Raw genomic sequence first — 25,693 nt, 5'->3', positions numbered from 1 at the left:
ATCAAAGTACTTCACAGAATATAGTGCAAGTGGATTGACTATATACTTTGTGGGTGAAACCGATCCCATCAGCTACAAAAAAACTATTTTTTTCATAATATCCATGTGCAATCTTTCATAATATTGTACTGCACTATAACATGAGCATTTCAGGAACTTACCCAAACTACTATGTCCATTTTGTATTGAAGCACCTGCACGAGTAGATAATCTGAAAAACAACCCAAAGACTATTGGAGCAATTTGTATAAAATAGTAGGTTATCTGCATCCTCTAGTTCTATGCTTAATAGTTCTTAATTGCCTTAGATCTGTGTGCCTCAAAGACCTAGTCAAATTTTACTGGATCAAATCAATTATTTTACACAAAATTCAGCTCTGCTACACACCCCTAAAACAAAAAGTATAGTCTTTGTTATGAACTCTGATTTGGAGCTAATGATAGATCCATGTACTCTGATTTAATTAGATGCAAGCAGGTCTTCTGGATTAGAAATATTATCAAAGAACTGGATACAAGACTTTCAACAAAATACACTTTAAAATAAATTATTGGTCAAATCAAAGACATATAGGAATATAAAGAACAAGGAAGACATATCTCAGTCCATCTGGCTAATCCTAATTTTAGAAAATAACTTTTTAAGAAACCAGCAAGAATATCCAAGGTTTGCCTACTTGTTAAACATGTATTTTCTTCATCACGTCAGCTAGATTCCGCAATTTAAAGTTTAATATTTGTGCAAATCAAAAATGGAATAACAATGGGAAAACTGAAATTAATCGTATAATTGTTCAGCTCTCACAATACTATAGGGATGTAAGAATAGGTTAGTTACGCAATTAAACAAGATTCTGTGGTTATATGCAGAAGATTTTTATGGAGATATAATGCTCATTTAATTTTATTAGCAATATATATTTGGTTGACAATTTCATTAGGTATTTGTGCGTATTTTGTAATGTGTATTTGTGTAAAAATTGAAACCAGCACAAATGATTGCCCAATAATAAACATTATAGAATCAAAGAAAGTTTACTGTGCAGAAAGAAGCCATTCGGCCCCACCGTGTTTGTCCTGGACCTATCTATTCTAATCTCAGTTTTCCAGAATATTATTTTTCTTTAAGCATTTGTAAAATGTCCTTAGAAATAAATAGTGTTACTCAGCTTCAACAGCCATCTGTGATAAAGCCTTCAACATTCTAACAATCCTCTGTGTATATATNAAAAAAAGTTACTTCTCATCAGGTGAGCATGTGTGGCTAGATGCCATAACAGATCGTAGCAATCCTCCAGGCTCCACAATACAGTCTGAGCGTGTTGTTTTTGTCAGTTATGCACTGTAAGCATATTCGCTTTGCAATACTTTTTTTTGGTCAGCTGGATCTTGCAATACTGACAATACTAAAGTTATTGCTAGCCTCCCTGTTCTGACAGAGAGCTTGTTCAGATAGCTCCCTGATGGTGGCTAGTGAAACTGCTGGAATGCTTATCTCAATTCTGTAGAAAAAAGTATATGCAATGTGAAAAACGAAAGATAATTATTTAGCATAGTCATTGCATATGCAGGGTCACATACAGTACTTTTTCAAAAAAAATCTGCCCTGTAGTATGTAGATAAAACTTTGGGTTCAACTTATAATTAAAAGAATTTTCCACACAAATGAATCTAGAAATACCAGTTTACCATTGGAAATACGAGTTGCAAAAAAAAACTTGAAGAAATACAAAGCATCAATATTACGTTACTCAATCCATCCACTCTCTCTCCTGTAACATGAAGAGTCCAGCTCACCTGGATGGTCTCGGTGTGCCGCGCCATTCTTCGGCTGGACCACTGTTATGGGGACTGCGATCAGCTGAAAGGTCACTAGAAACTGTGTCTGCATTCCTTCGCCTACGTTTTGCTGGTGGTTCAATCTGGCTATCACTCAAACTTGCATCATCATTACCATTGTCCTGTTGGAAAATAAAAGCGTATTAATAATCCTTAGATTTGATACAGCACCTTATACTGGAGATGTCTCAAAACAGTTCACAGGATTTTTCCATAAAGCGTACTTATAGTGTATTCGTAGACAAACACAGCAGCTAATTTGTACACAGCAATGTCACAACAATGAATGACCAATTTTACGTGGAGGATTGCCATCCATCTCTCCAAAAGAAATTATTCTCTTTTAAACTAATGGCATGGGATCTTTAGCATCTACCTGAACAGGCAGACAAGACTTTGGATTACAACACAATATACATGTATGTAGCAACCTTTCATGTCAGAACAATTGTGGGCACCCAAACAGGAGGATGAGAGCTGAACAGAGAGAGGACGGGAAAGATGACCGAATGCATGGTCAAAGAAGTATGTCTTGAACTTTAATGTCTCATCTGAAAGACAGAACCTCTGACAGTGCAGCACTTCCCAGCCCTGGTTTGAGCGTCAGCTTCTATGAAATGCAAATAGACTCAACTTTGAATCTTTAGGCAACACTGTGCCAAAATGTCAGTTATCCAGATGAGAAATGATATAAGCAAATCTTTATTTAAAAAAATGAGAAATAACACTTAAACCTAATAAACCAACTCACCAACCAGGTGGATTATTTATAGCGGTTACGACTTTCCACTAAAATCAACTGATTTAATCTTTCAAGGTGAACAACTGACATATTTTGTGCTGATAATCACTGATATGCCTTGTGAATGATAGGAACTTCAAAGTACTGAATTACAAGTAAAGATGTCAACTACGGTATATTAATCTATAATCTAGTGAATAAACAGACACAAAAGGATACTGTAAACCTAGGAGTAAATCCAGAAAGATCCCTCAAAGAACAAGAACAAGGAATGAATCTTTGCATCGATTATCAGAGATGTAGAAGTTGTACTGCATTCTCAGTGCCAGATACAGCTATGTTATTATAAGAGAATAGAAATAAAAGCATATTCTTTGTGGTCATCAGTAAAATAGTAATCTGAACTCCCTCAAAGATACATCAATGCATGGAACTGGTATGCAATGCACATGGATTTTCGTTAACTCTTCTGTTGATTTTTGACCATTAATGGCCACTAATGAAAGTCCTTTGAGACAATCTCCCGACGTGAAAGGCCTATAAGTAATCTAAATTCTGTTATATTAAGACTGTTTGCAATCTAGATGATCAGCAGATTGCTCAGTCTTTGAAAAAGGTGTGGTGATCTGAAAATTCAAATAGTAACACATTTTCAGTCTTCAAAATAACAACAATTAATGCATCACCATTAATGGAAGCATGAGTAACATTGTTATTCAATTGATCTATGTAGTACATTCAATATGAAAGGGAGTATTTTCCATTAAGAGGCTAATGGTTTCTGAGGATGCTTGATGGGAACAAGATCAATACTGTGTTTTATCACATTCATGAAGCCAGCCACACAACTTAATAGCCTTGTAACTCATCACATTTTAGACCTTCCTTATGACTGCCACACCACTGTTAGTTTTATTCAACTGGCTTACTGTATAATTGTTTTTAACAAAAAACAATATTTGTGAATGTAGTTTGGGATATGATTTTAGGATTCAAAACCACTTGAATGGGAAAACCTGCATCATAAAACAACAACAAATTACACTTGTATAGCGCCCTTCACGTCGGAAAGATGTCCCAGGGCGTTGGTTGGACAATCAGGTTTTGGACCCGAGCTAGGGATCAGAAGGGGCGACGGTGGGGGGGTTGGGAGGGTGGCCGAAGGCACAGTGGAAGAGGAAGGTCTTCAGACGGGACTCGAAGGAGGCAAGAGAGGCGATGAGGTGGATGGATTCCAGGATAAAGTTCCAGAGTGTGGGGGCAGAGGTGCTGAATGCCCGACTGCCAATGGTGGGACGGAAGTGCGGGGGACCTGAAGTAGGCCGGTGTCCGCCAAACGGAGAGAGCGGACAGGCTGATGTGGGGTTATGAGGTCGAAGAGTTGGGGGGAGGGGGGGGAGCAAGACCGTGGAGGAACTTGAAGGTAAGAACAAGAGTTTTGTACTCGATTGTCCACCTCCTTGCCCCACTAGTCGCGGACATCATTAACTTCTCCCTGTCATCTGGCACTGTTCCTTCCCCGCTCAAAACAGCCATCATCACCCCCACCCTGAAGAAACCGTCCCTTGACCCGTCACAGCTATCTAGCTACTTGCCCATCTCAAATCTACCCTTTCTATCCAAGGTCCTTGAGAGAGCCGTCGCCTCCCAGCTTCGCTCTTTCCTCTCCTCTCACTCCCTCCATGAACCCCTCCAGTCAGGTTTCCGTGCTGCCCACAGCACAGAAACTGCTCTGGTCAAGGTCACAAACGATATCCTGACCATGTGTGACCAGAGCTCCCTCTGCCTCCTCGTCCTCTCCGCCGTCTTTGACACTGTGGACCACTCAATCCTCCTCCACTGCCTCTCCTCCCACCTCAACCTTCAAGGCTCTGTCCTTGAATGGTTCAGGTCCGACCTTTCACACCGCCTCCACTTCGACGTGGCAAACAGCTTCTCCTCAAGCCCCCGCAGTGTCTCGTGCAGTGTCCCTCAGGGCTCTGTCCTCGGTCCTCTCCTTTTTACCCTCTACATGCTCCCCCTTGGTGACATCATCCGCAGACATGGGGTAAATTTCTACATGTATGCGGATGACACCCAACTCTACCTCTCTGCCTCCACCCTGAACTCCAGGACTACTGGCGTCCTGACCGACTGCCTGTCCGACATCAAATCCTGGACGAGGGCCAATTTTCTCCAACTCAATGCCAGCAAGATTGAGGCCCTCCTGATTGGCTCGCGCCAACGCTTCCGCACCTCAGGCGCTGGCAGCATCAGCCTCCACGGCTGCAAACTCAAACTCACTAAGCCAGTCAGGAAGCTGGGTATCTTGTTTGACCCTGAACTGTCCTTTCTCCCCCACATCCGCGCCATAATAATAATAATAATAATCCTTGCATTTGATATCGCGCTTTTCACGTCGGGAGGACGTCCCAAAGCGCTTCACAGAACACACTGTAAAGTGAATTGATTGTATATTTGTGGGCGAACGTGGCAGCCAATTGCGCACAGCAATGTCCCACAAACAGTCGTGGATTGAAAATGACCAATTTATTGTTGTTTTTGGTTTTTCGGAGGGATTATTATTAGGCGTGTGGAGTAAGGAAACTTGCATAAGGTTTCGCTCTGCCTGGAATTGAAATCAGGTCTCTCGCTTACAAAGCGAGTGCTCTAACCACTGAGCTACAGGACTCCACGACTGGCTCTGCCTACAACCACCTCCAAAACATTGCCAGACTCCGCCACTGCCTCACCCCTCAGGCTGCCGAAACCCTCACCCATGCATTCGTCACCTCAAGGCTTGATTACTGGAACCCCCTCCTCATCGGCCTTCCCAACTCTTCCCTTTACAAGCTGCAGATCATCCAAAACTCTGCAGCTCATGTACTCTCATGCACCAGGCTTCGCGACACCATCACTCCCACTCTCGCCCGACTCCACTGGCTCCCCATCCCCCAGAGGATCGAGTTCAAGATCCTCATTCTCACCTTTAAAGCCATCCATGGCCTTGCCCCCTCCTACCTCTCTGACCTGCTGACTCCCTACGAGCCTGCCCGCTCCGTTCATCGGGCTCCGGCCTTCTCCATGTCTCCCACCCAACCATCGGTGGCCGGGCTTTCAGCCTCTCTGACGCCACACTCTGAAACTCCATCCCACGGTCCCTTCGCCTCGCTTCCTCCTTTGCCTCCTTCAAGGTCGGTCTCAAGACCTTTCTCTTCGACTGTGACTTTGGTCTCCCTCCCACCTCTCTGCCTTCCCTCACCCTTACACCACCACCCCTCCTCCATGCTCGGACCCCGACACCTGACTGTTCAGCGCTTTGGGACGTCCTCCCGACGTGAAAGGCGCGCCATAAACGTCATTTTGTTGTTGTTGAATGGGACCCAGTGAAACCGGGCAAGAATGGGGGTGATAGGTTCACGGAGCCTGATGCGGGAGAGGACACGAGCTGCAGAGTTCTGAATAATCTGCAGCTTGTGGAGGGAAGACTTGGGAAGTCGAATGAGCAGCCAGTTGGCCTAGTCAAGCCGGGATGTAATGCAAACGCGATCAGGGTCTCGGCAGCCTGCAGTAAGAGGCAATGTCAGAAGCCGGCAATGTTGCAGATGTGTGGAAAGGCGGAACGGGTCACGGCACGAATGTGGGGTTCGAAGGATAGCTGAGGGTCAAAAAGTACACCAAGGTTTTGGATTGGCCCAGTGAGGTGAAAACTGTAGCCATGAATGGTGAGTGTCAGCAGCTAAGGTGAGGAGGTGCTGCCGGGAGCCAAGCAGGAGGGCCTTTGTCTTGCCAACATTCAGCTGGAGGAAGTTGACTCTGGTCAAGGACTTGATGTCAGGCAAACAATTAGCCAGGACATCAACGGTCCTGGAGTCAAGGGTGGAGGCAGCGAGATAGAGTTGAGTGCCAGCTGCATATATGTGGAAATTGACCCCATGCCTGCGGATGATATCGCAGAGTGGGAGCATGTATAGATTGAAGGAGGGGACCAAGGACTGAACCCTGAGGGACGCCACACGTGACAGTGCAGGGACGAGAGGAGAAGTCGTTGGTGGCCTCGAAGTGCAGACAGTGAGAAACGTAGGATTGGATCCAGGCAAGAGCAGAACCATGAGATGGAGATGGTACAAGAGGTGGTGGAGAAGAATAGAATGGTCAACAAAATTGAAAGTGGTCGATAGGTCGAGAAGGACAAGGGAACACAGACAGAGAGCCTTGGTCGCAGATGGACAGAACCATTTGTCACTTTGACCATGTCTGTCTTTGTGCTGTGAACAGCACGAAACCCAGATTGGAGGGGTTCATGGAGGGAATGCTGAGAGAGGAAAGAGCAAAGCTGGGAAGCGACGACTCATTCCATGACCTTTGATAGAAAAGGAAGGTTTGAAATATGGCAGTAGTTGGAGAGCAGAGATGGGTCCAGGGAAGGTTTTTTGAGGAGAGGGGTGATGACGGCTGTCTTTAGGGGATGGGTACAGTGCCAGTGGACAGGGAGAGGTTAACAAGGTCTATTAGTTGGAGGTCAAGTAGGTGGAGCTGGGAGGTGAGGAGAGGGGTAGGGATGGAGTCAAGGGAGCAGATGGTAGGTTTCATACGGGAAATGATGGAGGTGAGCGAAGAGGGGGAGACGGTCAAAGGTGTGGAGGGCGGGATGGGGGAGGGGCTGGAAGGGAAGTGGGACCGGGGTGCCGGTAGAGGGGCTGGAGGCAGCGGGAAAGGCACCTCAACACAAACCATGTTATCTGGTTAAAGAAATCTCATGCAGGTTATACTGTTGCACAAGAAGGACTCTTCATTTGTAACTTGGAGCAGATAAGAACTCTTGTTAGAAATTGCTTTTTAATAAGGACAGCTTTGTATGAAGTCGTAGTACTGTATAACAATGCTAACAAATAGCGAAACTGAATAAAGGGTTGGTAACAGCTGAAAGTCTACTTGAAGAACAAACAATTGGGCATTAGTGGCACTGATCTGTCCAGTATATGTCAAAATATCATATCAATTTATTCAAAACAATAGGATGTGCTTGTTACCCAGCATTATGACATTTTAAATATCTGGTTCGCATCACCACATGGATTAGTCATGTTTTTCAGATATCTACTTGCGTTTTATATACAGTACAAGTGTTCCCGTAAAAATATTCTCTTTGAAGGTATGTAGCTGGGAACTTTGGGTGATAAAATAAGTTTCTTTAGTAGAGCATGCCTCAGATATTGAAAGTAAACATATATGACAAAACTGAAATTAAACATTAAGGAAGAAGGCATACAGATGAAGTAACAGACTAAAGATTGTGAAAGAATTTGAGACAATGCTGTAAAGACGAGGAACCCAAATACTATATTATGAATAGGCTGGTATTTACTTCTTTGGATTCAGTGAGCTAGATTTTGAACAGAGCTCTAAAACAAAAAATGCTAAAGGCAAACTGATAAGACTGGCAAACTTAACACGAAACTTGTGAAAACTCGGGAGGTTGAAGTTCAACAGCACAAAATCTTTCTATTATAAATAAGAAAAATCAACAGACTTGTGGAAAAGGGAGGCAAAGATTCAAAACAGTTGTTCGATATAATCTCTTGGAGGTGGGAAGGGGGAGAGAGGAAAGCTTTTTGTCCAAAGCAATAATCAATAGAATAACTAAGGAGATTGAAAAATTAAATACTAATGTCATTGATAAGTAACATTCTTGTATTTGACATTTGTACAGAATGACAAAAAGTCAAAAGTTTGTTGAATGTAGCCATAGGTTGAGTTGAAATTTAATTATTCAAACCGGGCCATGTATAGTTTTACTTATAAAGCAACAATCTTCTTTCGACCGACCGAAGCCAAGCAGCGGGAACAAAATAATGAACACAGACGAAGCTAAGCCATGGCAACAACAACAAAATTACATTTTAAAAGTGCCGAGTCACCCACTGAGTCCTCCCAAAGGAGTCCTCCCATAGGAGTCCTCCCACAGGAGTATAGATAAAGATGAAATGCCTGTCTGTGTCTGTCTGTGTGTGTCAATCTACAATCCACATTGGATCCTTTGGTTGCTAGCAAAACTACAACGCGTACAGCTAATTATGAATAATCAGCAAAATTACAAGGCCACTTCTTGTAACTTTTCAAATAAGTTCCGAACCAACTTGCCCTTCCCACAGAACAACATCTCAGAATGCTTTACAGTGACAGGAGCAAATGCTGATCGTGGGAGGAAGGGACTACGGACCATTCAGAGCTAAAACCAGTCAAGATTTGAATCTGCACCTTGCATTGGTGCCTTGGATTACGCCCTGTAAAATAAACCAGTGGATCCAGGTACCATCAGCTTCAGGCTGCTTAAAAACCTGTTCCACTGGAACATGTTCTGAAGTAGTTTGCAAGTTAAATGCAGCATACAGCATAAAGGCATAAATGATTCTACTGTTCTAGTTGGCCCGATGTCATCTGTAAATTAGTCATCCTATTCTGCTGATTAAATAGTTAACTCTTATTATGGAAAGCGAGTTGTAAAGCCAATTATTATTGCAGAATTCTCTTTTTTCAAACTACTTCTGCTCATTCCAGATTCTTCAATGATTGCTGACTTGTTGGATGATAGCCCAAGGACAGTTTGCAAACAGGCAGGATAGCAAGACGAGTCACAGAAATACCTGAGAGTACAAAAGTTAGTCAAAGACCACTTTCTGGAGGCACCAAGTCTGAACTCATCTGAATAACCATCACAAATGTTTGACACTATCCACCTTGAGATTAAGGATCTACACCTCGCTTTTAGTAAAGCAGTCAGGTTTAAACACAGACAACCATTTTGGTGTAGAGCCTAGTTTGATATTCCACATTTTGACAGAGATATTCCTGAATGCAATGCACAGTTGACATTCAAGACAATGTCTCTGTCAAAAGGGGGCATTTGTTCTGCAACTGACTAGTTGTGTTTATTTGGGAAGACGAGCAGCTCCCAACATGGCAAGTACGTACTGCTAGAAATCATTTCGAAATCTGAGGCATTCTGCTTCCTATAAATATTACTCACTAACCTTGACTCTTATAAGATTGAATCAAAGGTTTTTTTCCTCTACTAGTTTGGAGTAATTGCAATTGTGTGCATTTCTATCCTCGTTACTTAATCAATTGTTTTAAAGCATTTTGGTTCAATCAACTAAAGTCCGGGATCAGCGCATATTATTTCTGTCTTACAAACAGAGACTGGGTGTAACTACATCATAACACGTAATCTTTTTAAGAATCGTCTTAACAGAACCTATACAAATTGCATTAGCTAAAAAAATTACCTAAAAAAATGCAATTCTAGATTTTGGCAACATAACTTTATAGAAATTGTGTCCATATCTTAATATACAAAAAATTTCTGAAATCGCTGTGCACTAAAAAATAATTTTTTTAAAGTAGAAATTAAATATGAATATGATGCCAGAAGATAATTGAGAACAGAAACTGACAAGAGCGAGACAAAAGAACCAAGACTGGAGGGAGGGGTAAAGGGGAGGGGGAATGGAAATGAATGAGAAAAAGGCAACATAATGCACGACAGAAGCAGCAAATGGTAACTCACCAGAAAGTAATATACCAGGTGACATACAAGAACAGGAGAGAGAAAACCAACTTGAACACAATCTGGCAAAACGGAAGGCAGCATCTTTAAATTTGGAGAGCGAGAAATCAGAAGTCTCCTCATGCTCATATGGCAGTTTTGTAAAATCCAGTGTAATTCCAAATCATAAAAAGAGAGACAGATTTCTAATGGTGTTCGAACTACTTTTCTGCACTGTGGCTGACTCAGGAAATATGGGCAAAACGTCTAATACCAACCAACACTAAGCGATGACATTTGCACAGTGCTTTCACAGGTAGAATCTAGTTTGATTTGGGTATGACAATACTATAAGAGTTGCCATTCCCAGTAGTTTTTTTAACCCTAATTCCACTGGTTTACAAACACATTTAAATCACTGCAAAAAAAAACTACAAAGTTACTTTAGAGTGCAGGTTATATGGAAATTATGGTTGGAGGAGAAAAGAGTTTCATGGTTTTGAGGAATTGAAAGGTCACTTTTAAATTCAGTTGTTGGTGTTGTGCCTTGACCAGCAAATCGCAACCCTAAGTCAAATAACTTACAAAACCAAACATTATGCAGTGCAACTAAAACTTACAGTTTCTGGCACGCGGGTAAGAAGGCTGATTTTACACATCTGCTGTTCTGCAAATGTGTCATTAAACCAAGTGATCAGTGCAAATTCCATGAAGTAGGTACTGTCCAAACTCACAAATTCAGTATGCATGATTATATACAGTAGGTCCCTCAATTGACTTTTTTGGCTTTCATCCAGGTGCTGACCAAGACTGCTTTCCTCCATCTGCATAACTCGTCCACCTCCATCACTACCTAACACCAAAATGCAGCAAACCCACATTCATAACAACAAACAACAGGTTTGAATAGTCTCAAGTTGACACTCCAATGCAGTGCCGCAGCGGGGGGCTTGCGTTGTCGGAGGCGTCGTCCTTTGGATGAGACATTAAACCGGGGTCCCAACTCCTGTTCAGGTCGACGTTAAAGATCCCATAGCACTATTCGAAAAGAGAAGGTAGTTTCTCTCTCTCGATGTCTTAGTCAACAATCCCCCAAATAAAATTGGTCATTCACTTCATGAATATCTGTGGGCATTTGCTGTGTGCAATTGTGCTGCCGCGTTTGCCTATAAATATAGTCACTTCAAAACAAATCCTGTGAAGTGCTTTGATACGTTCTTCCAATATAAGGCGCTATATCAAATGCAAAGATTTCTATTCATATAGCACCCTTCACGTTGGGAGGACGTCCCAAGGCGCCTGACAATTTATAATTATGCACACAAAGGAGGTTCTGGAGAGGGCCTTGAGGGAGCAAATGAGGAGGCGAGGCATTCCAGATGAAGTTCCAGAGGGTGCTTTCAGAAAGGCTGAAGGCCCGACCACCGATGGTAGAGCATGGAGCACATGGAGCAGGCCAGTGCTCACCGAGCATAGGGAGCGGACAGGTTGGTAACCTTTTAGCAGGTCACAGAGGTAGGGAAGAGCAAGCCCATAGGTACTTGAAAAGGAAATATTTGCAGGGGTAAGGGGGAAGAGCAGGGGAGTGGGACTGATTAGGCAGCTCTTCCAAAAAGCCGGCACAGGCACCATGGGCACGGGCCTCCTTCTGTGCTATAATATTTTAATGATTGGAGTCCTGGAGTCGTATAGCTCAGTAGGAGAGTGAGACACCTGGGTTCAATTCCAGGCAGGGTGAAACCTTGGGCAAGTTTCCTTACTCCACACGCCTAATAATAATCCCTCCCAAAAAAAAATTGGACATTTTCAATCCACGACTGTTTGTGGAACACTGCTGTGCGCAATTGGCTGCCGCGTTTCGCCCATAAATATACGGTCAATTCACTTTACAGTCTATTCTGTGAAACGTTTTGAGACGTCGAGAAGATGTGAAAAGCGCTATATCAAATGCAAGGATTATTATTATAAGGTGGAGAGTGCACCCATGAATAGTGATGCTGGTCAGAACCTGACGTGAGGAGGTGCTGATGGGAGCCAAGCAGGCGGGCCTCAAGCTTGTCAACATTCAACTGGAGAAAACTGGCTCTCATCCAGGACTTGTCTGACAGACATTCCATCAGGACAGCAGTGATCCTGGAGTAGAGAGTGGAAGTAGAGAGATAAAAGTTGGATATCATCCGCATACTTGTGGAAGTTAACGCCATGCCTGCAGATGATATCACCGAGTGGGAGCATGTAAATATTCAAAAGGAGAGGACCAAGGACAGAACCCTCACTCACACTTTTTTCCCCTCCAGACGAGACTTTCTGATTGCACTATTCACCAACCTCCTTGTCGAACTTCCACAAGCTCGATCATCCAGAATTCTACAGTCTGTATTCTCTCCCACCTAGACCCATCCCTTTGACTGCACCTTTGGCCACTTCCCTCTTATCCAAACTGACCATCTTCTTCAGTCGGTCAGTCTGAATTATTCTGATTTCATTCACAAAGACTTGACAGCTTCTTCCTGTGATTCAAGGTGCGCATCTTGTTTTCATCAATGCATTCAAAGCATTGCTTAAATACAATTAGCTGCCTTTTCATCAGATGAAAGTTGGTTTCGACAGATCATATATTTAAGTCTCAGGACATTGCTGAATATAAGGAATGGTTGAAGTGCAGGGCAGTGCCTCCAGGCCGAAGAGATTTTTTTAAAAATACAATAATTTACATTTATATAGCTCCTTTCATGTCAGCAGGACATCCCAAGCACTTTACATAGCTGACTGGGTACTGGAGCCAAGAAGCGTGGAGGGGGAAAAGACGACCAAAACCAAATAGACAAGTTATAAGGAAGACTTTAAAAATAGGAAGCGAGGTGGTGAGATAGAGGGAATCCCACATGGAGTTCCAGCGAACAGGAGCACAATAGCTGAAAGCTCACCCAACGATGGTGGGGTGGATCAGGCAGGAAACATGAAGCAGGCCATTATTCAGCAAGTTAGCTGAGCAGAAGGAAAATCCAGTTGCAGGAGGCCGCAGAGGTAAGAGTGGGGCAAAGGCATGGAGGGAATTGAACACAAGGACAAGGATCTTGTGCTGGGGATCCACAAGAGAGCCTAGACATAATGAAGGCATCCCTGCATACTGAGGCAGAGGTAGTGGCAGTGGTGGGCAATGTTACTGAGATGAGGAAAAGCTTAGCAAGTTATGAAAGGTGCTGTATCAAATGGTTCCCTTGACTGAAGCTAACATCAAAACTCAGTTCTTCCAAATAGCAACAGGTTTAGCTGGGCAACATGTGATAATATATTCATTATCAAGAAGCACATTGTGAGATACTTTAAGAAGCAGACGAGCTACTTAAACAAGTGTTGCCCAAACAAAGGCACAGTTCCAACTTGTAAGAGAAGTCATTTGCTTATGGCAATCCTCTCGATGCCTTGGTGCTCTTATGGAGTTCTGTGGCTCTGTGGTTAGAGCATTCACCTCGCAAGCAAGAGAACTGCGTTCGATTCCCGGCAGAGCGAAATGTTGGGCAAGTTTCCTAACTCCACATGCCTCTGTTTACCTAGCAATAAGTAGGAACCCGGTTGTTATTCGATTGGTGGATTGCTTTTCCAGGGGTAATAATTCCTTTTTAAAAAAATTGGTCACTTCAATCCACGATTGTTTGTGGGACACTGCTGTGCACAACTGACTGTCGCATTTCGTCCACAAAATATACAATCAATTGACTTTGCAGTATATTCTGTGAAGTGCTTTGAGATGTCTCGAAGACGTGATAAGGCGCTATATCAAATTCAAGGATTATTATTATTAATGGATTCCTTCAACTTATTATCTAATAATCCTTTTACTATAAGAAATAACAGTCCGAAGTTTACTCAAGATCCATCAGAAAAACAATAAGCTTTCTTTAAAAAAAAGCCCAAACTAGACTACTATCCTCATTAAATTTGAAACCCATATAATCCACATTAACACAACTGTATTTAGTCATACTTCATAAACTTTAATTGACTGTTTCTCTCCTCCCAAAAAATAAAACAAAACAAAAAATGATAAACCATTAAATGATACGAAAAGCAAGATTAGTTAGTCTAGGGAACAAAAGGAAATCAAAGGTAAATTATTTATGGATATAGAGAAAAATGGATCCCTAAGAAACATCACTATCAAGACAGTAGCCTTATTGCCATATGATATGATAAATTCAAAAAGCACAACTTTTCCTGTAAAAACGCTCATATATCAATCTACAGCAATTCAAGAGCCAATAAACTGACACGTTGCCCTTATGAGCTCCCCTCATCAATCAATGAATTTAGGATTTTGGTCACCATCGGTTTCAAATGAGATTTTTTTTAAAAAAAAAGGCTACAAAAGAGGAACGTTGCTGAGGTGTGCTTAAGTTGTGGTTCAATAGTAATTACAGAAATTTGTTTTCACAGTTACTTGAATCCAAAATAACTTTGTGCAGATCAAATACATGCAATAGAACACACATTTAGTGGTTACAGATTTCAAAGGTAACATCAAACAAAGTTTACTTTGTAAATTGCTACCTTCTGCATAATTTCAGCGAAAACATTAGTGGAATAATATGAGGAAATCTACCTTTCACCTCTGGAATTTGGGTTCAAATCCAACCAATCCTACCAAAACATATTTCACATAGTCGGAATATGGCAAAAATTACAAACTTATGAGTTGCACTAAACAGCAACAAGTAAGAAATGAAACAAAAACCACACTGATGCAACAGGCCATACTCTTCCAAGATCAAAAATAAGGCATACAATATGCAACACATTGCTGGACACATTGGAAGTGCTATTCCATAGCACTCTGACTTGAGCATCTGACACCGAGTACCTTAGTGTGGAAAACATTTTCTCTTGTTACAAAATGCAAGGTTTCTACCACTACTCCAAACGTCCCTAATAACATCTCTACCAACAAATATGAGCCCAGCATAATAAAATAATTGAGGATGTTTTACAGTAGAGGCATTATTCCAATATGATGGTGTTACCATATATGACATCGGAACATATCAACTGTATTTCTATCTTTCACATTTCTCTTCTAGAGTGTTTGTTAATCCAAAATATGCTGATAGCTGATCAAAAGACATGCCAAACATTAGAATTTGTCATAACCTTAGCCTCAAAGAAACTTATTTGTCAAACATAGGAAAAAGATCTGATAATCATTCAACATGATTACATAACATGATACCAGTCACTGGGAAAGGAATTCTTCCCATTCCATTCCTGGTAACCCTAATTGTTTGGGTGGTCCTACCTGGCCAGCAGCAGAAAGCTTATCAGACAATGTTCACAATTGGGTCCACAAAGCCTTGATTTTCACCAACCTACACCAAATACTTTCTAGAATAATGTAAGCAAGGTGAATCCCTCTGGGAAGAGAGTTCATACTCCATTCCAGAAATGCATATATACAACTCTCGAGAATCTGGTTTGGATAGTCTGTACATTGCAATGTATGGGGATGACCTCAAGCTTCCCTTAAGAATCCAGGCTGAACTGATAAAATATCTCACATTATCAATCCAATCTCAGATTTCAGGCTCAGTCAACAGTGCAATATTGTAGTAATCTACTCAGTACCTAATATGCTCTATCAGTCCTACCTGAGTTATTGAGGGAAGCTTAAGGAGCTTGCATTGGGAGAGGCTGCCTTTCCACACTTTATTTGTGCCTTTGATAAGATTTTTTAAATATATTTCGCCCACTAAATGCACAGTCATTACACTTTACAATATATTTTGTGAGGAGCTTTAAGATGTGTCAATGATGCAATAAGGTGCTATATCAAATGCAAGAATTATTATTATTTAGTTAACAGGAATGAAGACAATTTATGTAGTTTGAAAACATTTAGATTTCAATTTGTGTCCCTCATCATTTAAGCGCTGTTTACTCTTCTATGAGCAACCACGTTAGCAAGCAGATGGAGACAAAACATTACAGACTATGTGCTTAACACCCCAACCACAGCAACAGTAAGACTATACAGTGAACATCTAATATTTTTTTCTCTTTACAGATGTAACATACAGACTGCAGCATCACCTCGTCTTCATTTTAAAATCTCTATAAATAACATGCTCAATTTTAGCAAGCTTTCTCACAGTAAAATAAAGCCATCCAATCTGACCTGAATGTCCAAAAATAATGCTTTTGTTTGAAAAAAAATCAAAAAGCTTAAAACTAGTTATTTGCAACATTGTGTTTCATACACTGTATTCTCATACATTGTAATACTTCCATTCAATACTTGCATGTTAAGAATTTCATTAGAAGCTGGTAACAAAAAAATCTATATTCTCTTGGAAAAAAATTCTGATAAAACTTCAATTTAAAAAAGCCTCAGAAAAATTAGGCTCACGTCAAAATGTCTTCTCATTATTTGCTTTTCAAATCTCATCCCAGGTAACATTACTCTAAAAAATGTTTTGAACAAAGTGTTTTTTAATTCTGTTAGTTCACAGAATTAACAACTATGAGTAAACTCAGGAACAAGTTAGTGTCAGTAACACTGCAGCTTACCCAAAGAAACAATGATAAACTATGTTCCAACACATATTCATGTACCAGCCTGTAAAAGTAGAAAATTTACTGAACATTTTTATAAACTGTCATTTTTATAAATAGACCAACATAGTCAATGGAAATCTGGACATAAGGTTAGTCTTTACATTGGCAGACCAATGGATTTCATTGCAAACCAATGCCTTCCGTGGGTTATTGATCAGATGGGCTGAAAAACCTTAATTTCAAGCCTTAGTACAAATTGTCTCCCTAAACTTGGTGGAAGACAAAAAAAAAAAAATCAGCATTCCCAATTCTGCTAACTATCCCGGTGACTTCTGCCAGAAAATGAGTGTGTGTAAATACTGGTGGAGGACAGGCTGGAGCTCAGCTGTGAGTCAAACACCATGTTGACATTCACCAGTTCATCTCACATACAAAGAATGGCCACTTGGGAATCTTTTGAGACACTTCCTTCAAATGAACAAGTTACAGGGCATTTAAACGAAACAGCACCGGTGAAACAGTCCACGCTGCCTTTCCGAGTTTTAACTTGATTTGAGTTTTTGCTTTTTGTGATGATTGCACACAGTAGAAGTACTGCCATAAATTAATTGCTGGGGGTGTGCAAAGACACCGAAAAACCATCCAGCAATGCAAGAACACAAATGCTCCAAAATGCATTTTTCCTCCATGGACGACAAAAGCTTCGGAAGGACAGAGAGAGAGAGAGAGAGAGAGGGGAGAGAGAAAAAAAAACGTCTGCACTCTCGTGACAGTGTTATTTTAATTCCCTGACTGGAACGAGTTAAGGCTCTTCTTGCAACCAACGTTAATCAGAAACAGCTTTCCTCGTCCCACCACCTACAACCGTCGAAGCCACGACCACAAACAACAAAGGAAAGGGGAGGAAGTGGGACGCCATTGCTTTACACAGACGAAAACAAAACACGAAACTTTTTGTATTTACGTTGCATCCAGAGGTTTTGTTTCATGTATATATATATATATATGTGTGTGTGTGTACGTGCTAGAGAAAAGCCTGCAAAAGCATACACACTGCACTTCCCTTTTTTTTTGTCAACACCCCAAAAGGCTCTGGTTGAAAACCACAAGACGAGCTTGACATTTCACCACACTGAGCAGCACAGGAAACCCAGTGCTTTTTTTTTAATATTATTATTATTATTTATATATATATATACACGAAAAAATAAAATGCATACATGACATATATTTTGCACAGATTTAGCCCCGTGATACATTTGTGTTGGGGGAGGGAGGGGAGTGGTTGCAAGGAGCTGGAGAAAGAAGGAATAGAGAGAAAGGGGGGTGGGGGGAAGAGAGAGAAAGAGAGAGAGAGAGAAAGGGGGTGTCTGGGCTGTTGGGTTGTCTTGTGTTTGCTTGTAATTACTGAGTAGCTCAAGAAATGCACAGGGAGGGAGGGAGGGAGGGTGGGGGGAGAAACTAATTTTATCCTATGATAAATTTGTATTGGGGAATGGTTGTAAAGAGAGAATGGGGGGGGGGGGTAAAAAGAAAAAGGGTGGGTGGGTTGCTGGGCTGTGTTGTAATTTGTTGGTAATTTCAGAGGAAATCCACATTGTTTTTTTTGATTTTCAAAAAAAAAATGAAAAGAAAAATACGAATGTTGCCTGTGGTTACTGTAAGGGGGGAGAGGGGGGTAAAGAGAGTGGGGTAAAGAGAGAGAAGGGTAGAGAGAGAGAGTGGGGTAAAGAGAGAGTGGGGTAGAGAGAGAGGGGTAGAGAGAGAAGGGTAGAGAGAGAGAGAGTGGGGTAAAGAGAGAGTGGGGTAGAGAGAGAGAGAGTGGGGTAAAGAGAGAGTGGGGTAGAGAGAGAGGGTGGGGTAAAAAGAGAGAAGGGTAAAGAGAGAGAGAGTGGAGTAGAGAGAGAGAGTGGGGTAAAGAGAGAGAGAGAGAGGTAAAGAGAGAGAGTGGGGTAAAGAGAGAGAGAGTGGGATAGAGAGAGGGAGAGAGTGGGGTAGAGAGAGAGAGAGTGGGGTAAAGAGAGAGTGGGGTAGAGAGAGAGGGTGGGGTAAAAAGAGAGAAGGGTAAAGAGAGAGAGAGTGGAGTAGAGAGAGAGAGAAGGGTAAAGAGAGAAAGAGAGTGGAGTAGAGAGAGAGTGGGGTAGAGAGAGAGAGAGAGAGGTAAAGAGAGAGAGTGGGGTAAAGAGAGAGAGAGTGGGATAGAGAGAGGGAGAGAGTGGGGTAGAGAGAGAGAGAGGTAAAGAGAGAGTGTGGGGTAAAGAGAGAGAGAGAGTGGGGTAGAGAGAGAGAGGGGTAGAGAGAGGGAGAGAATGGGGTAGAGAGAGAGAGAGAGGGGGGTAGAGAGAGGGAGAGAGTGGGGTAGAGAGAGAGAGAGTGTGGGGTAAAAAGAGAGAGAGGGGTAGAGAGAGAGAGGGGGGGTAAAGAGAGAGAGAGGGGTAGAGAGAGAGAGGGGTAGAGAGAGAGAGGGGGGGTAAAGAGAGAGTGTGGGGTAGAGAGAGAGGGGTAGAGAGAGGGAGAGAGTGGGGTAGAGAGAGAGAGAGAGAGTGGGGTAAAAAGAGAGAGAGAGGGGGGTAGAGAGAGAGAGAGAGAGGTAAAGAGAGAGAGTGGGGTAAAATGAGAGAGAGAGAGAGTCTCGGGCTGTGTTGTGTTTGCTTGTAATTCTGCAGCTGCTCAGTGATGGCGCCTGTGGCACAGACACAGACACAGACAGACAGACTGACTGTCAGGGCTCCAGCCTCTGTGTGTGTGTGTGTGTGTGTCTGTGCAGCTCCACACAAAGACTCAGCCCCACACACACACACACACACACAGTGAGGCTGTCAGGTCCCCGCGGGGCCTCCTCCCTCCCTCCCTCCCTCCCTCCCCCCCCCGGAGAAGCCAAGACAATAGAGCGGCCCCGGGGCGGCCCCGGGCCCCGCGCTCCCGCACCCACAGCCCCGGCCCCGCCGCCGCCTCTTACCCGCTTGGGCTCCTCGTGTTTGACGGACGACCTGGTGGAGCGAGTCCTGGACGAGATGCGGCCGCTGTTGGTCTTGGGCTCGGCCTCGACCGCCGAGTTCCGCCGTGTCCTCACCATGTCTGTGTGTGTGTCTGTGTGTGTGTGTGTGAGGGAGGCGGCGGCTCCTCTCTCTCTCCTCTCTCTCTCTCCTCTCTCTGCTCTCTCTAAGGCTGCACCGACGCCATTGCTGTCCCCTGGTCTCACTCGCTCGGCTCCACTCGGTGAGGGGGGGAGGAGGGAGGGAGGGAGGAGTCTGACTGCACTCACTGTCTGTCTGTGTGTGTGTGTGTGTGTGGACACCGACAGCAACACACACCTCAAATACAATACACCTCCACACACACACTCCACACTCACTCACTCACACACACACACACACACACTCACACACTCACTCACACACACACTCACACAGGTCCACCCACCCCCACTGGCTGATTGCTTTCCCCGAGGGTAATGATCATCGTCGCGATGATGATGATGATGATAATAATCCTTGCTATTCGCCGCGGCCACGTCTCAAGGGGCGCTTCGCCCGTGAAGGGAAGTGACCGGCCGTGCGGGCGGCCGCAGGTTCTGCGGGCGAGACCCGGCAGCCGATCGCGCGCAGCGGCGTCCCACAAACGGCCGAGGATTGAAGCGACCAAATTATTTTCTCTCTCTCTCTCTCTCTCTCGAGGGGTTATTATCGGGCGTGTGGAGTAAGGGCACTGGCCCAAGGTTTCCGCCCCTGCCGGGAATCGAACCCGAGTCTCTCGCTCGCGAGGCGAGGGCTCTAACCGCTGAGCGACAGGGCTCCACGCTAATAATCCTTTCAAGAATAATAATTATTATTATTCGGTCACCTCAGTGCACGACTGTTTGTGGGGACGCTGCCACACGCGATCGGCTGCCGCACTTCGCCTACACAACACACAGTTCACTCTACAGTATATTCTGTGAAGCGCTTTGAGACGTCTGGACGACGTGATAAGACGCTATATCAAATGCAAGGATTATAATTATAACAACAACAAAACCCACAACCCGGACTTCATCTCTCTTTTCTCCACCCTCCCCAGCAAAGGCTAATTGCGGCATCGTGTTTGTGCCGCCTTTTTTTTCTTTCAATGGCACTTTTTAAAATCATCATTGCTCAATAAGACCGTTTCCTATCGGACAGTGGGTGCAAAAAAAAAACACTTTTTGAGGGTGAGGTGGGGGGGCTTCGAGTTTAATTTGTAATTTCCCATTGCTCCCCCCCACCCCTCTCCCATCCTCATGCATATTAATTATTAAATTTAGCATTTTGCAGTTATTTGTCTATTTAAAATAAAAAGTAGTAATTATTGTGGCGGGCTTTAGCACTACATCAACTGAATCTAGTACTGCCGCACGTAGGTTTATCTAAGAGCTCTGGGATGCTACCCTGCGAGAGGGTTGCTATATAAATACAAGTTGTTGTTGTTAAACGTTTAATTAGATAATTGCTTTACAGACATAATCTTCCTCATTATTTTAATTTTAAGTATTTTTAGTCCGGGCCAGAATTGCCACACATAAATACACATAAACCCTGCCATTTCCTTCACCTATCAATGACAGGATTATTTGCTTTAATCTGCATACTTACTTCTGAATATTTATTGTTTGTTTATTTTTTTCTTAAATATTACAGCGTTTTCACCTGGAACAGAATACATTTTATGTGTTTATGTTTTAACTTTTGCAGGACTTGTTTTCATTAATCCTTTGGCAAATTCAAAACAACTTCAAAAGGCATTTTCAATGTTTATTAATACATTTCCTTGATTTTTTTACATTTATTTTGCTATTTTGGGTCAAAATATTTTGTTGTGATGTAAGCGTTTAATAAACTTATTAATCTTGATAATAAAGTAATCATAAGGGGTTTGTTTCACTGTTATAATCCAGGTTTAGCCTTAATCATCAATACAGAGTACAGTTGGCCCATAACTAAATAAATAATATTTGCATTAGAAACTATTTAGGTAAAATAAGAGTTAAACTATGATTTAAATCTACAGTTAAACTATGATCAATGTAGGGGGAACCTTTAAGACAGATTTCACTGTACTTAGAAACATATCATTAAACCAAATTTAATATATTATTTACATTAAGAACATTAAATATTTGTGTATTAACATCTTGACATTAGAATATGGAATAATTAATCCTGGCTATTAAAAATATGCTAGGTTTTTATATATAATTCTATATATAATTGCACCCAAGAAACTCAAATTTATAATATAATCCACATATATTTCTAGATGTGTGGAAGCAATAAAGGTGACACTAAAGTGGTTTATGGGAATTATCCGAATTCCTGAATCAAATGAGAGCCTTTTGCTAACTGTGTCTTAAAATATATTACATCTTCGGGAAACAAAACAAGTGAGAATTACTAGTATAAGTCACAGTAATTTTTCACTGTCTTTTGAAAATTAAATAGCTACTTGTCAAATTCTCAGTACAAAACAGAGTACAGTAGTGGCTCACGAGATAACATATAGATATAAACTGTGTGTGTTTCTAAAACCATGCTAGTCATTTAGATAAGTTTGTGAACTGTACAAACAGGACTTAAATGGTTTATAACCCTTTTATCCTCTTAGATTTGGCTATGGGCTTTAACTCATTCCATTACATTTTAATTTGGTGTGGTCTCCACAGTCACTCTATGATATCTTTCTATGTTGATTTTGTGTAGTCAATACACGATATAACTGTCCAATTGTTCCATACATTCCAATTGTACTGTTTGGATGAGTGTTTTTGTCACTTTGCTACCCCTCCTCGATGCCTGTAGTGACTTGCTGGTGTACAGTTCCATAGGCGCTGGTAGCCTCCCGATACCTTGTCCAAGAGAAAATTGTGTCTATGCGATTCTTGATATGCGATTTAACTGTGGGAGTCGTCATAATTGAGCCTGACCCTGTTGTCACCTGACATCATCCATACCAGCGCTTTTCTATATATACCGGGGTAATAAACTCTTCAAAAAAAGAAATAATCATTTGGTTACTCAATCCACGACTGTTTGTGGTACACTGCTGTGCGCAATTGGCTGCCGCGTTTCGTCCACAAAATATACAGTCAATCCACTTTACAGTATACTCTGTGAAGGACTTTGAGACGTCTCAAAGATGTGATGAGGTGCTATATCAAATGCAAGGATTATTATTATTATTATACATCAACCATTCCTTGATATTTAGGAATGATAATTTGCACAATAATTTTTCCAAAAATCCAAAAGGAATAGTTTTGTCATGATGTGAGGTAAGCTCTATAGGTTATCATGTCTACTATTTTTACTTGTATTATAAAAACATTAAAGTAACCAAATAAATCACTTTAAACTTAACAAAAATGACAGTGACACAAATAATGGAGATGATAGAGTTGTGCAAGGACTGAAATCCAAAATTAATGATCTGGGTAAAGAGCGTCGAATAAGTTTTTAAAATCTTTTCATTGCTAAATACCATATTAGTATTGCTTCAAATATTAAGTTAATTTGCATTGTGAATTGCAGACCCAGGATATAATTATATAAAGTAATTGTGGGTGGGACTGATTGCAAGAAAGCCATCTCATCTGAAGCCCTGACGACCATAGATAGTGAAAGCGAAGCTAATCGTTTATTAGGCACAAAGCCATGTCTCTCTTTTGACAGGTGGCAGCTGGAATTGGCTGCCAAAAAGATGTTCTTTTTATCTAATGAATGGGGACAACCACGTTAAAAAAAAGACAATCTGTGATACAAATTGACTACAACATTACTAACATTTAAATTGTAGTGAATCGCGAGAAAATAACATTATAATATATTATATATTTATATTATATTTATAATATATTTATATTATTATTATAAAATAACATTACCCTATGCTGTACATTACAAATCCATACTATTTCAAATACTTTTTCACGAAATGCAATTGTAAACAAGTGGTAAAATTATTGAAACTAGTTTGTTATATTTGTGTATTATTGTAAGTGTGAAATAATAGCATTTCATCAGTGCATTCAAAACAGCAATATGACATTAATAATTGATACCTAATTTCATTGCAATGTTTGTAATTAGTTGGATATGTTGTTTGAATAAATTATATTTCCTATATAGACCAGAACAGATTAAATCATTGTGACACCTAACAAATCACTTCATTTGACTATTATATAATAATCTTGTAACAAGTAACACGTTTTAATTTACGTCAAAAAAAATCCTCCCCATCCACTTGTTTTAATAATTTATACATCTTGTTTGTTTTTTCTATATTTTTTGATATCTTCCTAATTCTTGAATTTGTTACTACATCTTATTCTAGTATTGTGAATTAGAACACTTTAATATAGAAGCAATTACTGGAGCGCTTTAAACACAATATCTTCTTTAAATATAATAATAATATTAATAATAATAATTATTGTATTCGATATAGCACTTTTCACGTCTTCCAGGCATCTCAAAGCGCTTCACAGAATATACTGTAAAGTGAATTGACTGCATATTTGTGGGTGAAACACGGCAGCCAATTGCTCACAGCAATGTCCTACAAACAGTCGTGGATTGAAAATGACCAATTTATTATTGTTTTGTTTTTTGGAGGGATTATTATTAGGTGTGTGGAGTAAGGAAACTTGCCCAAGGTTTCACCCTGTCTGGAATTGAACTCAGGTCTCTCACTCGCAAGGCGGAGTCCTGTAGCTCAGTGGTTAGAGCACTCGCTTTTATAAAGGTTTTACTTTACTTTATAAAAGTGCATCTGCTGATTGGATTTTTCTTGCTATTTCTTCCGTTGTTTTGTGTGTAATAATTTATGAATATTTTCTACTGTTTGATTCAAAATGTTTGTAAATTATTTATAATAGTTTATAATGAAGCCTGCAAAATTTCTATACAATTCAAATACAATACGATACAAAATTGCATTTGTATAGCACCTTTCATGTTGGGAGGACGTCCCAAGACGCTGGACAGTCAGGGATTTGGACCCGAACTAATGGAGGTTTGGGGTTCCACTGAATGGCACTTGAAATAGTTCAAGATGTTTCTACAATTTTAGATAATCTTTGGTAAAATTATATTATAGGTTTCTTGGTTTATTTTTATTTTATGTTTGTTATGCAGAAACAGGTTTACAATTTTGCTATAGAATGTAAATGCTTTCACTTGATGCACATGTGACATACAATTATTGAGATAGTTTCCAACATTTAATTTGAAAAAATATTTTGGAAGTTAGTATGAACCAGGCAACTGCGTCAGGAGCAACATCGCTGTAAAAGGGATACAATGTTAACTTGTTTGTATCCTGTATTGTGAACATATTTGGGTTTGTTGATTGTTATCATTTCAATAGTTTCAGCCTAATTTTATTGAATGATATCTCATTTTATATTCATTTCGAAATAGTAAAAATGGTAATCATGTTAACACCTTGCAATAAGAGTTCCTCTTTTTATTTTCATATTCCAAGTCTTACATGCACAGACACAGGTCACTTAACAGAAGTGTTCCTTTTCATGGTGGTACTAGTCATGTTATGTATTATTGTTGTTTAAGAGTAATATTTCAGATACTTTCATTTGTAGATTCAGTTTTAATATGTACTGTACTGCAACTGAATATGGTTTCATAAACATTGCGAGCAATTGAAACAGCACCAGACAGAAATGTTTGGGTAGAATAATACACCAACCGAATTGCATCAAAACAAAACCATGACCAATACTCTTTCATTTCCATAGCTAGAACTACCAAGATATTAAACCAATATTTTTAAAGGACACTCACATGATTTCTATATCAGATTTTTATATAATTAATTACCCTGTGGTACACTACAACAGATTACCTATCTGTACAGTTGTACATTTAACTTATATGGCATTGTAAGAATATACATTTATAACAGTTTCAGCTGGGGAGGAGACCAATGATCCAGTTAGTCTATCAATCCAACGTAACAAGAAAATCCTCCATACTTCTACTTTATTGATGCAAAATTGTATA

General features: G+C 40.9%; 1 protein-coding gene across 1 annotated transcript in view; it reads right to left on the bottom strand.

Annotated features, from left to right (window-relative positions):
* atad2b (ATPase family AAA domain containing 2B) overlaps positions 1 to 19,751 on the bottom strand; it is an 82,880-nt gene extending 63,129 nt beyond the window's left edge. Inside the window, exons 1-3 of the mRNA XM_042332785.1 lie at positions 19,618 to 19,751; positions 1,798 to 1,961; positions 162 to 211 (exon numbers count right to left, since the gene is read on the bottom strand). Coding sequence (XP_042188719.1) covers positions 162 to 211; positions 1,798 to 1,961; positions 19,618 to 19,734 — 331 coding nt within the window. The 5' untranslated portion in view covers positions 19,735 to 19,751. The remainder of the gene's footprint in view (positions 1 to 161; positions 212 to 1,797; positions 1,962 to 19,617) is intronic.
* Between the last annotated feature and the right edge of the window lie 5,942 nt (positions 19,752 to 25,693).

The sequence above is a fragment of the Callorhinchus milii genome, unplaced genomic scaffold (genome assembly GCF_018977255.1).
Source record: "Callorhinchus milii isolate IMCB2004 unplaced genomic scaffold, IMCB_Cmil_1.0 Scaffold3, whole genome shotgun sequence".
NCBI classification, from domain to species: Eukaryota; Metazoa; Chordata; class Chondrichthyes; order Chimaeriformes; family Callorhinchidae; genus Callorhinchus; species Callorhinchus milii.
The sequence above is the reverse complement of the archived record's forward strand: the minus strand, read 5'-3'. Positions and strand labels throughout refer to the sequence as shown.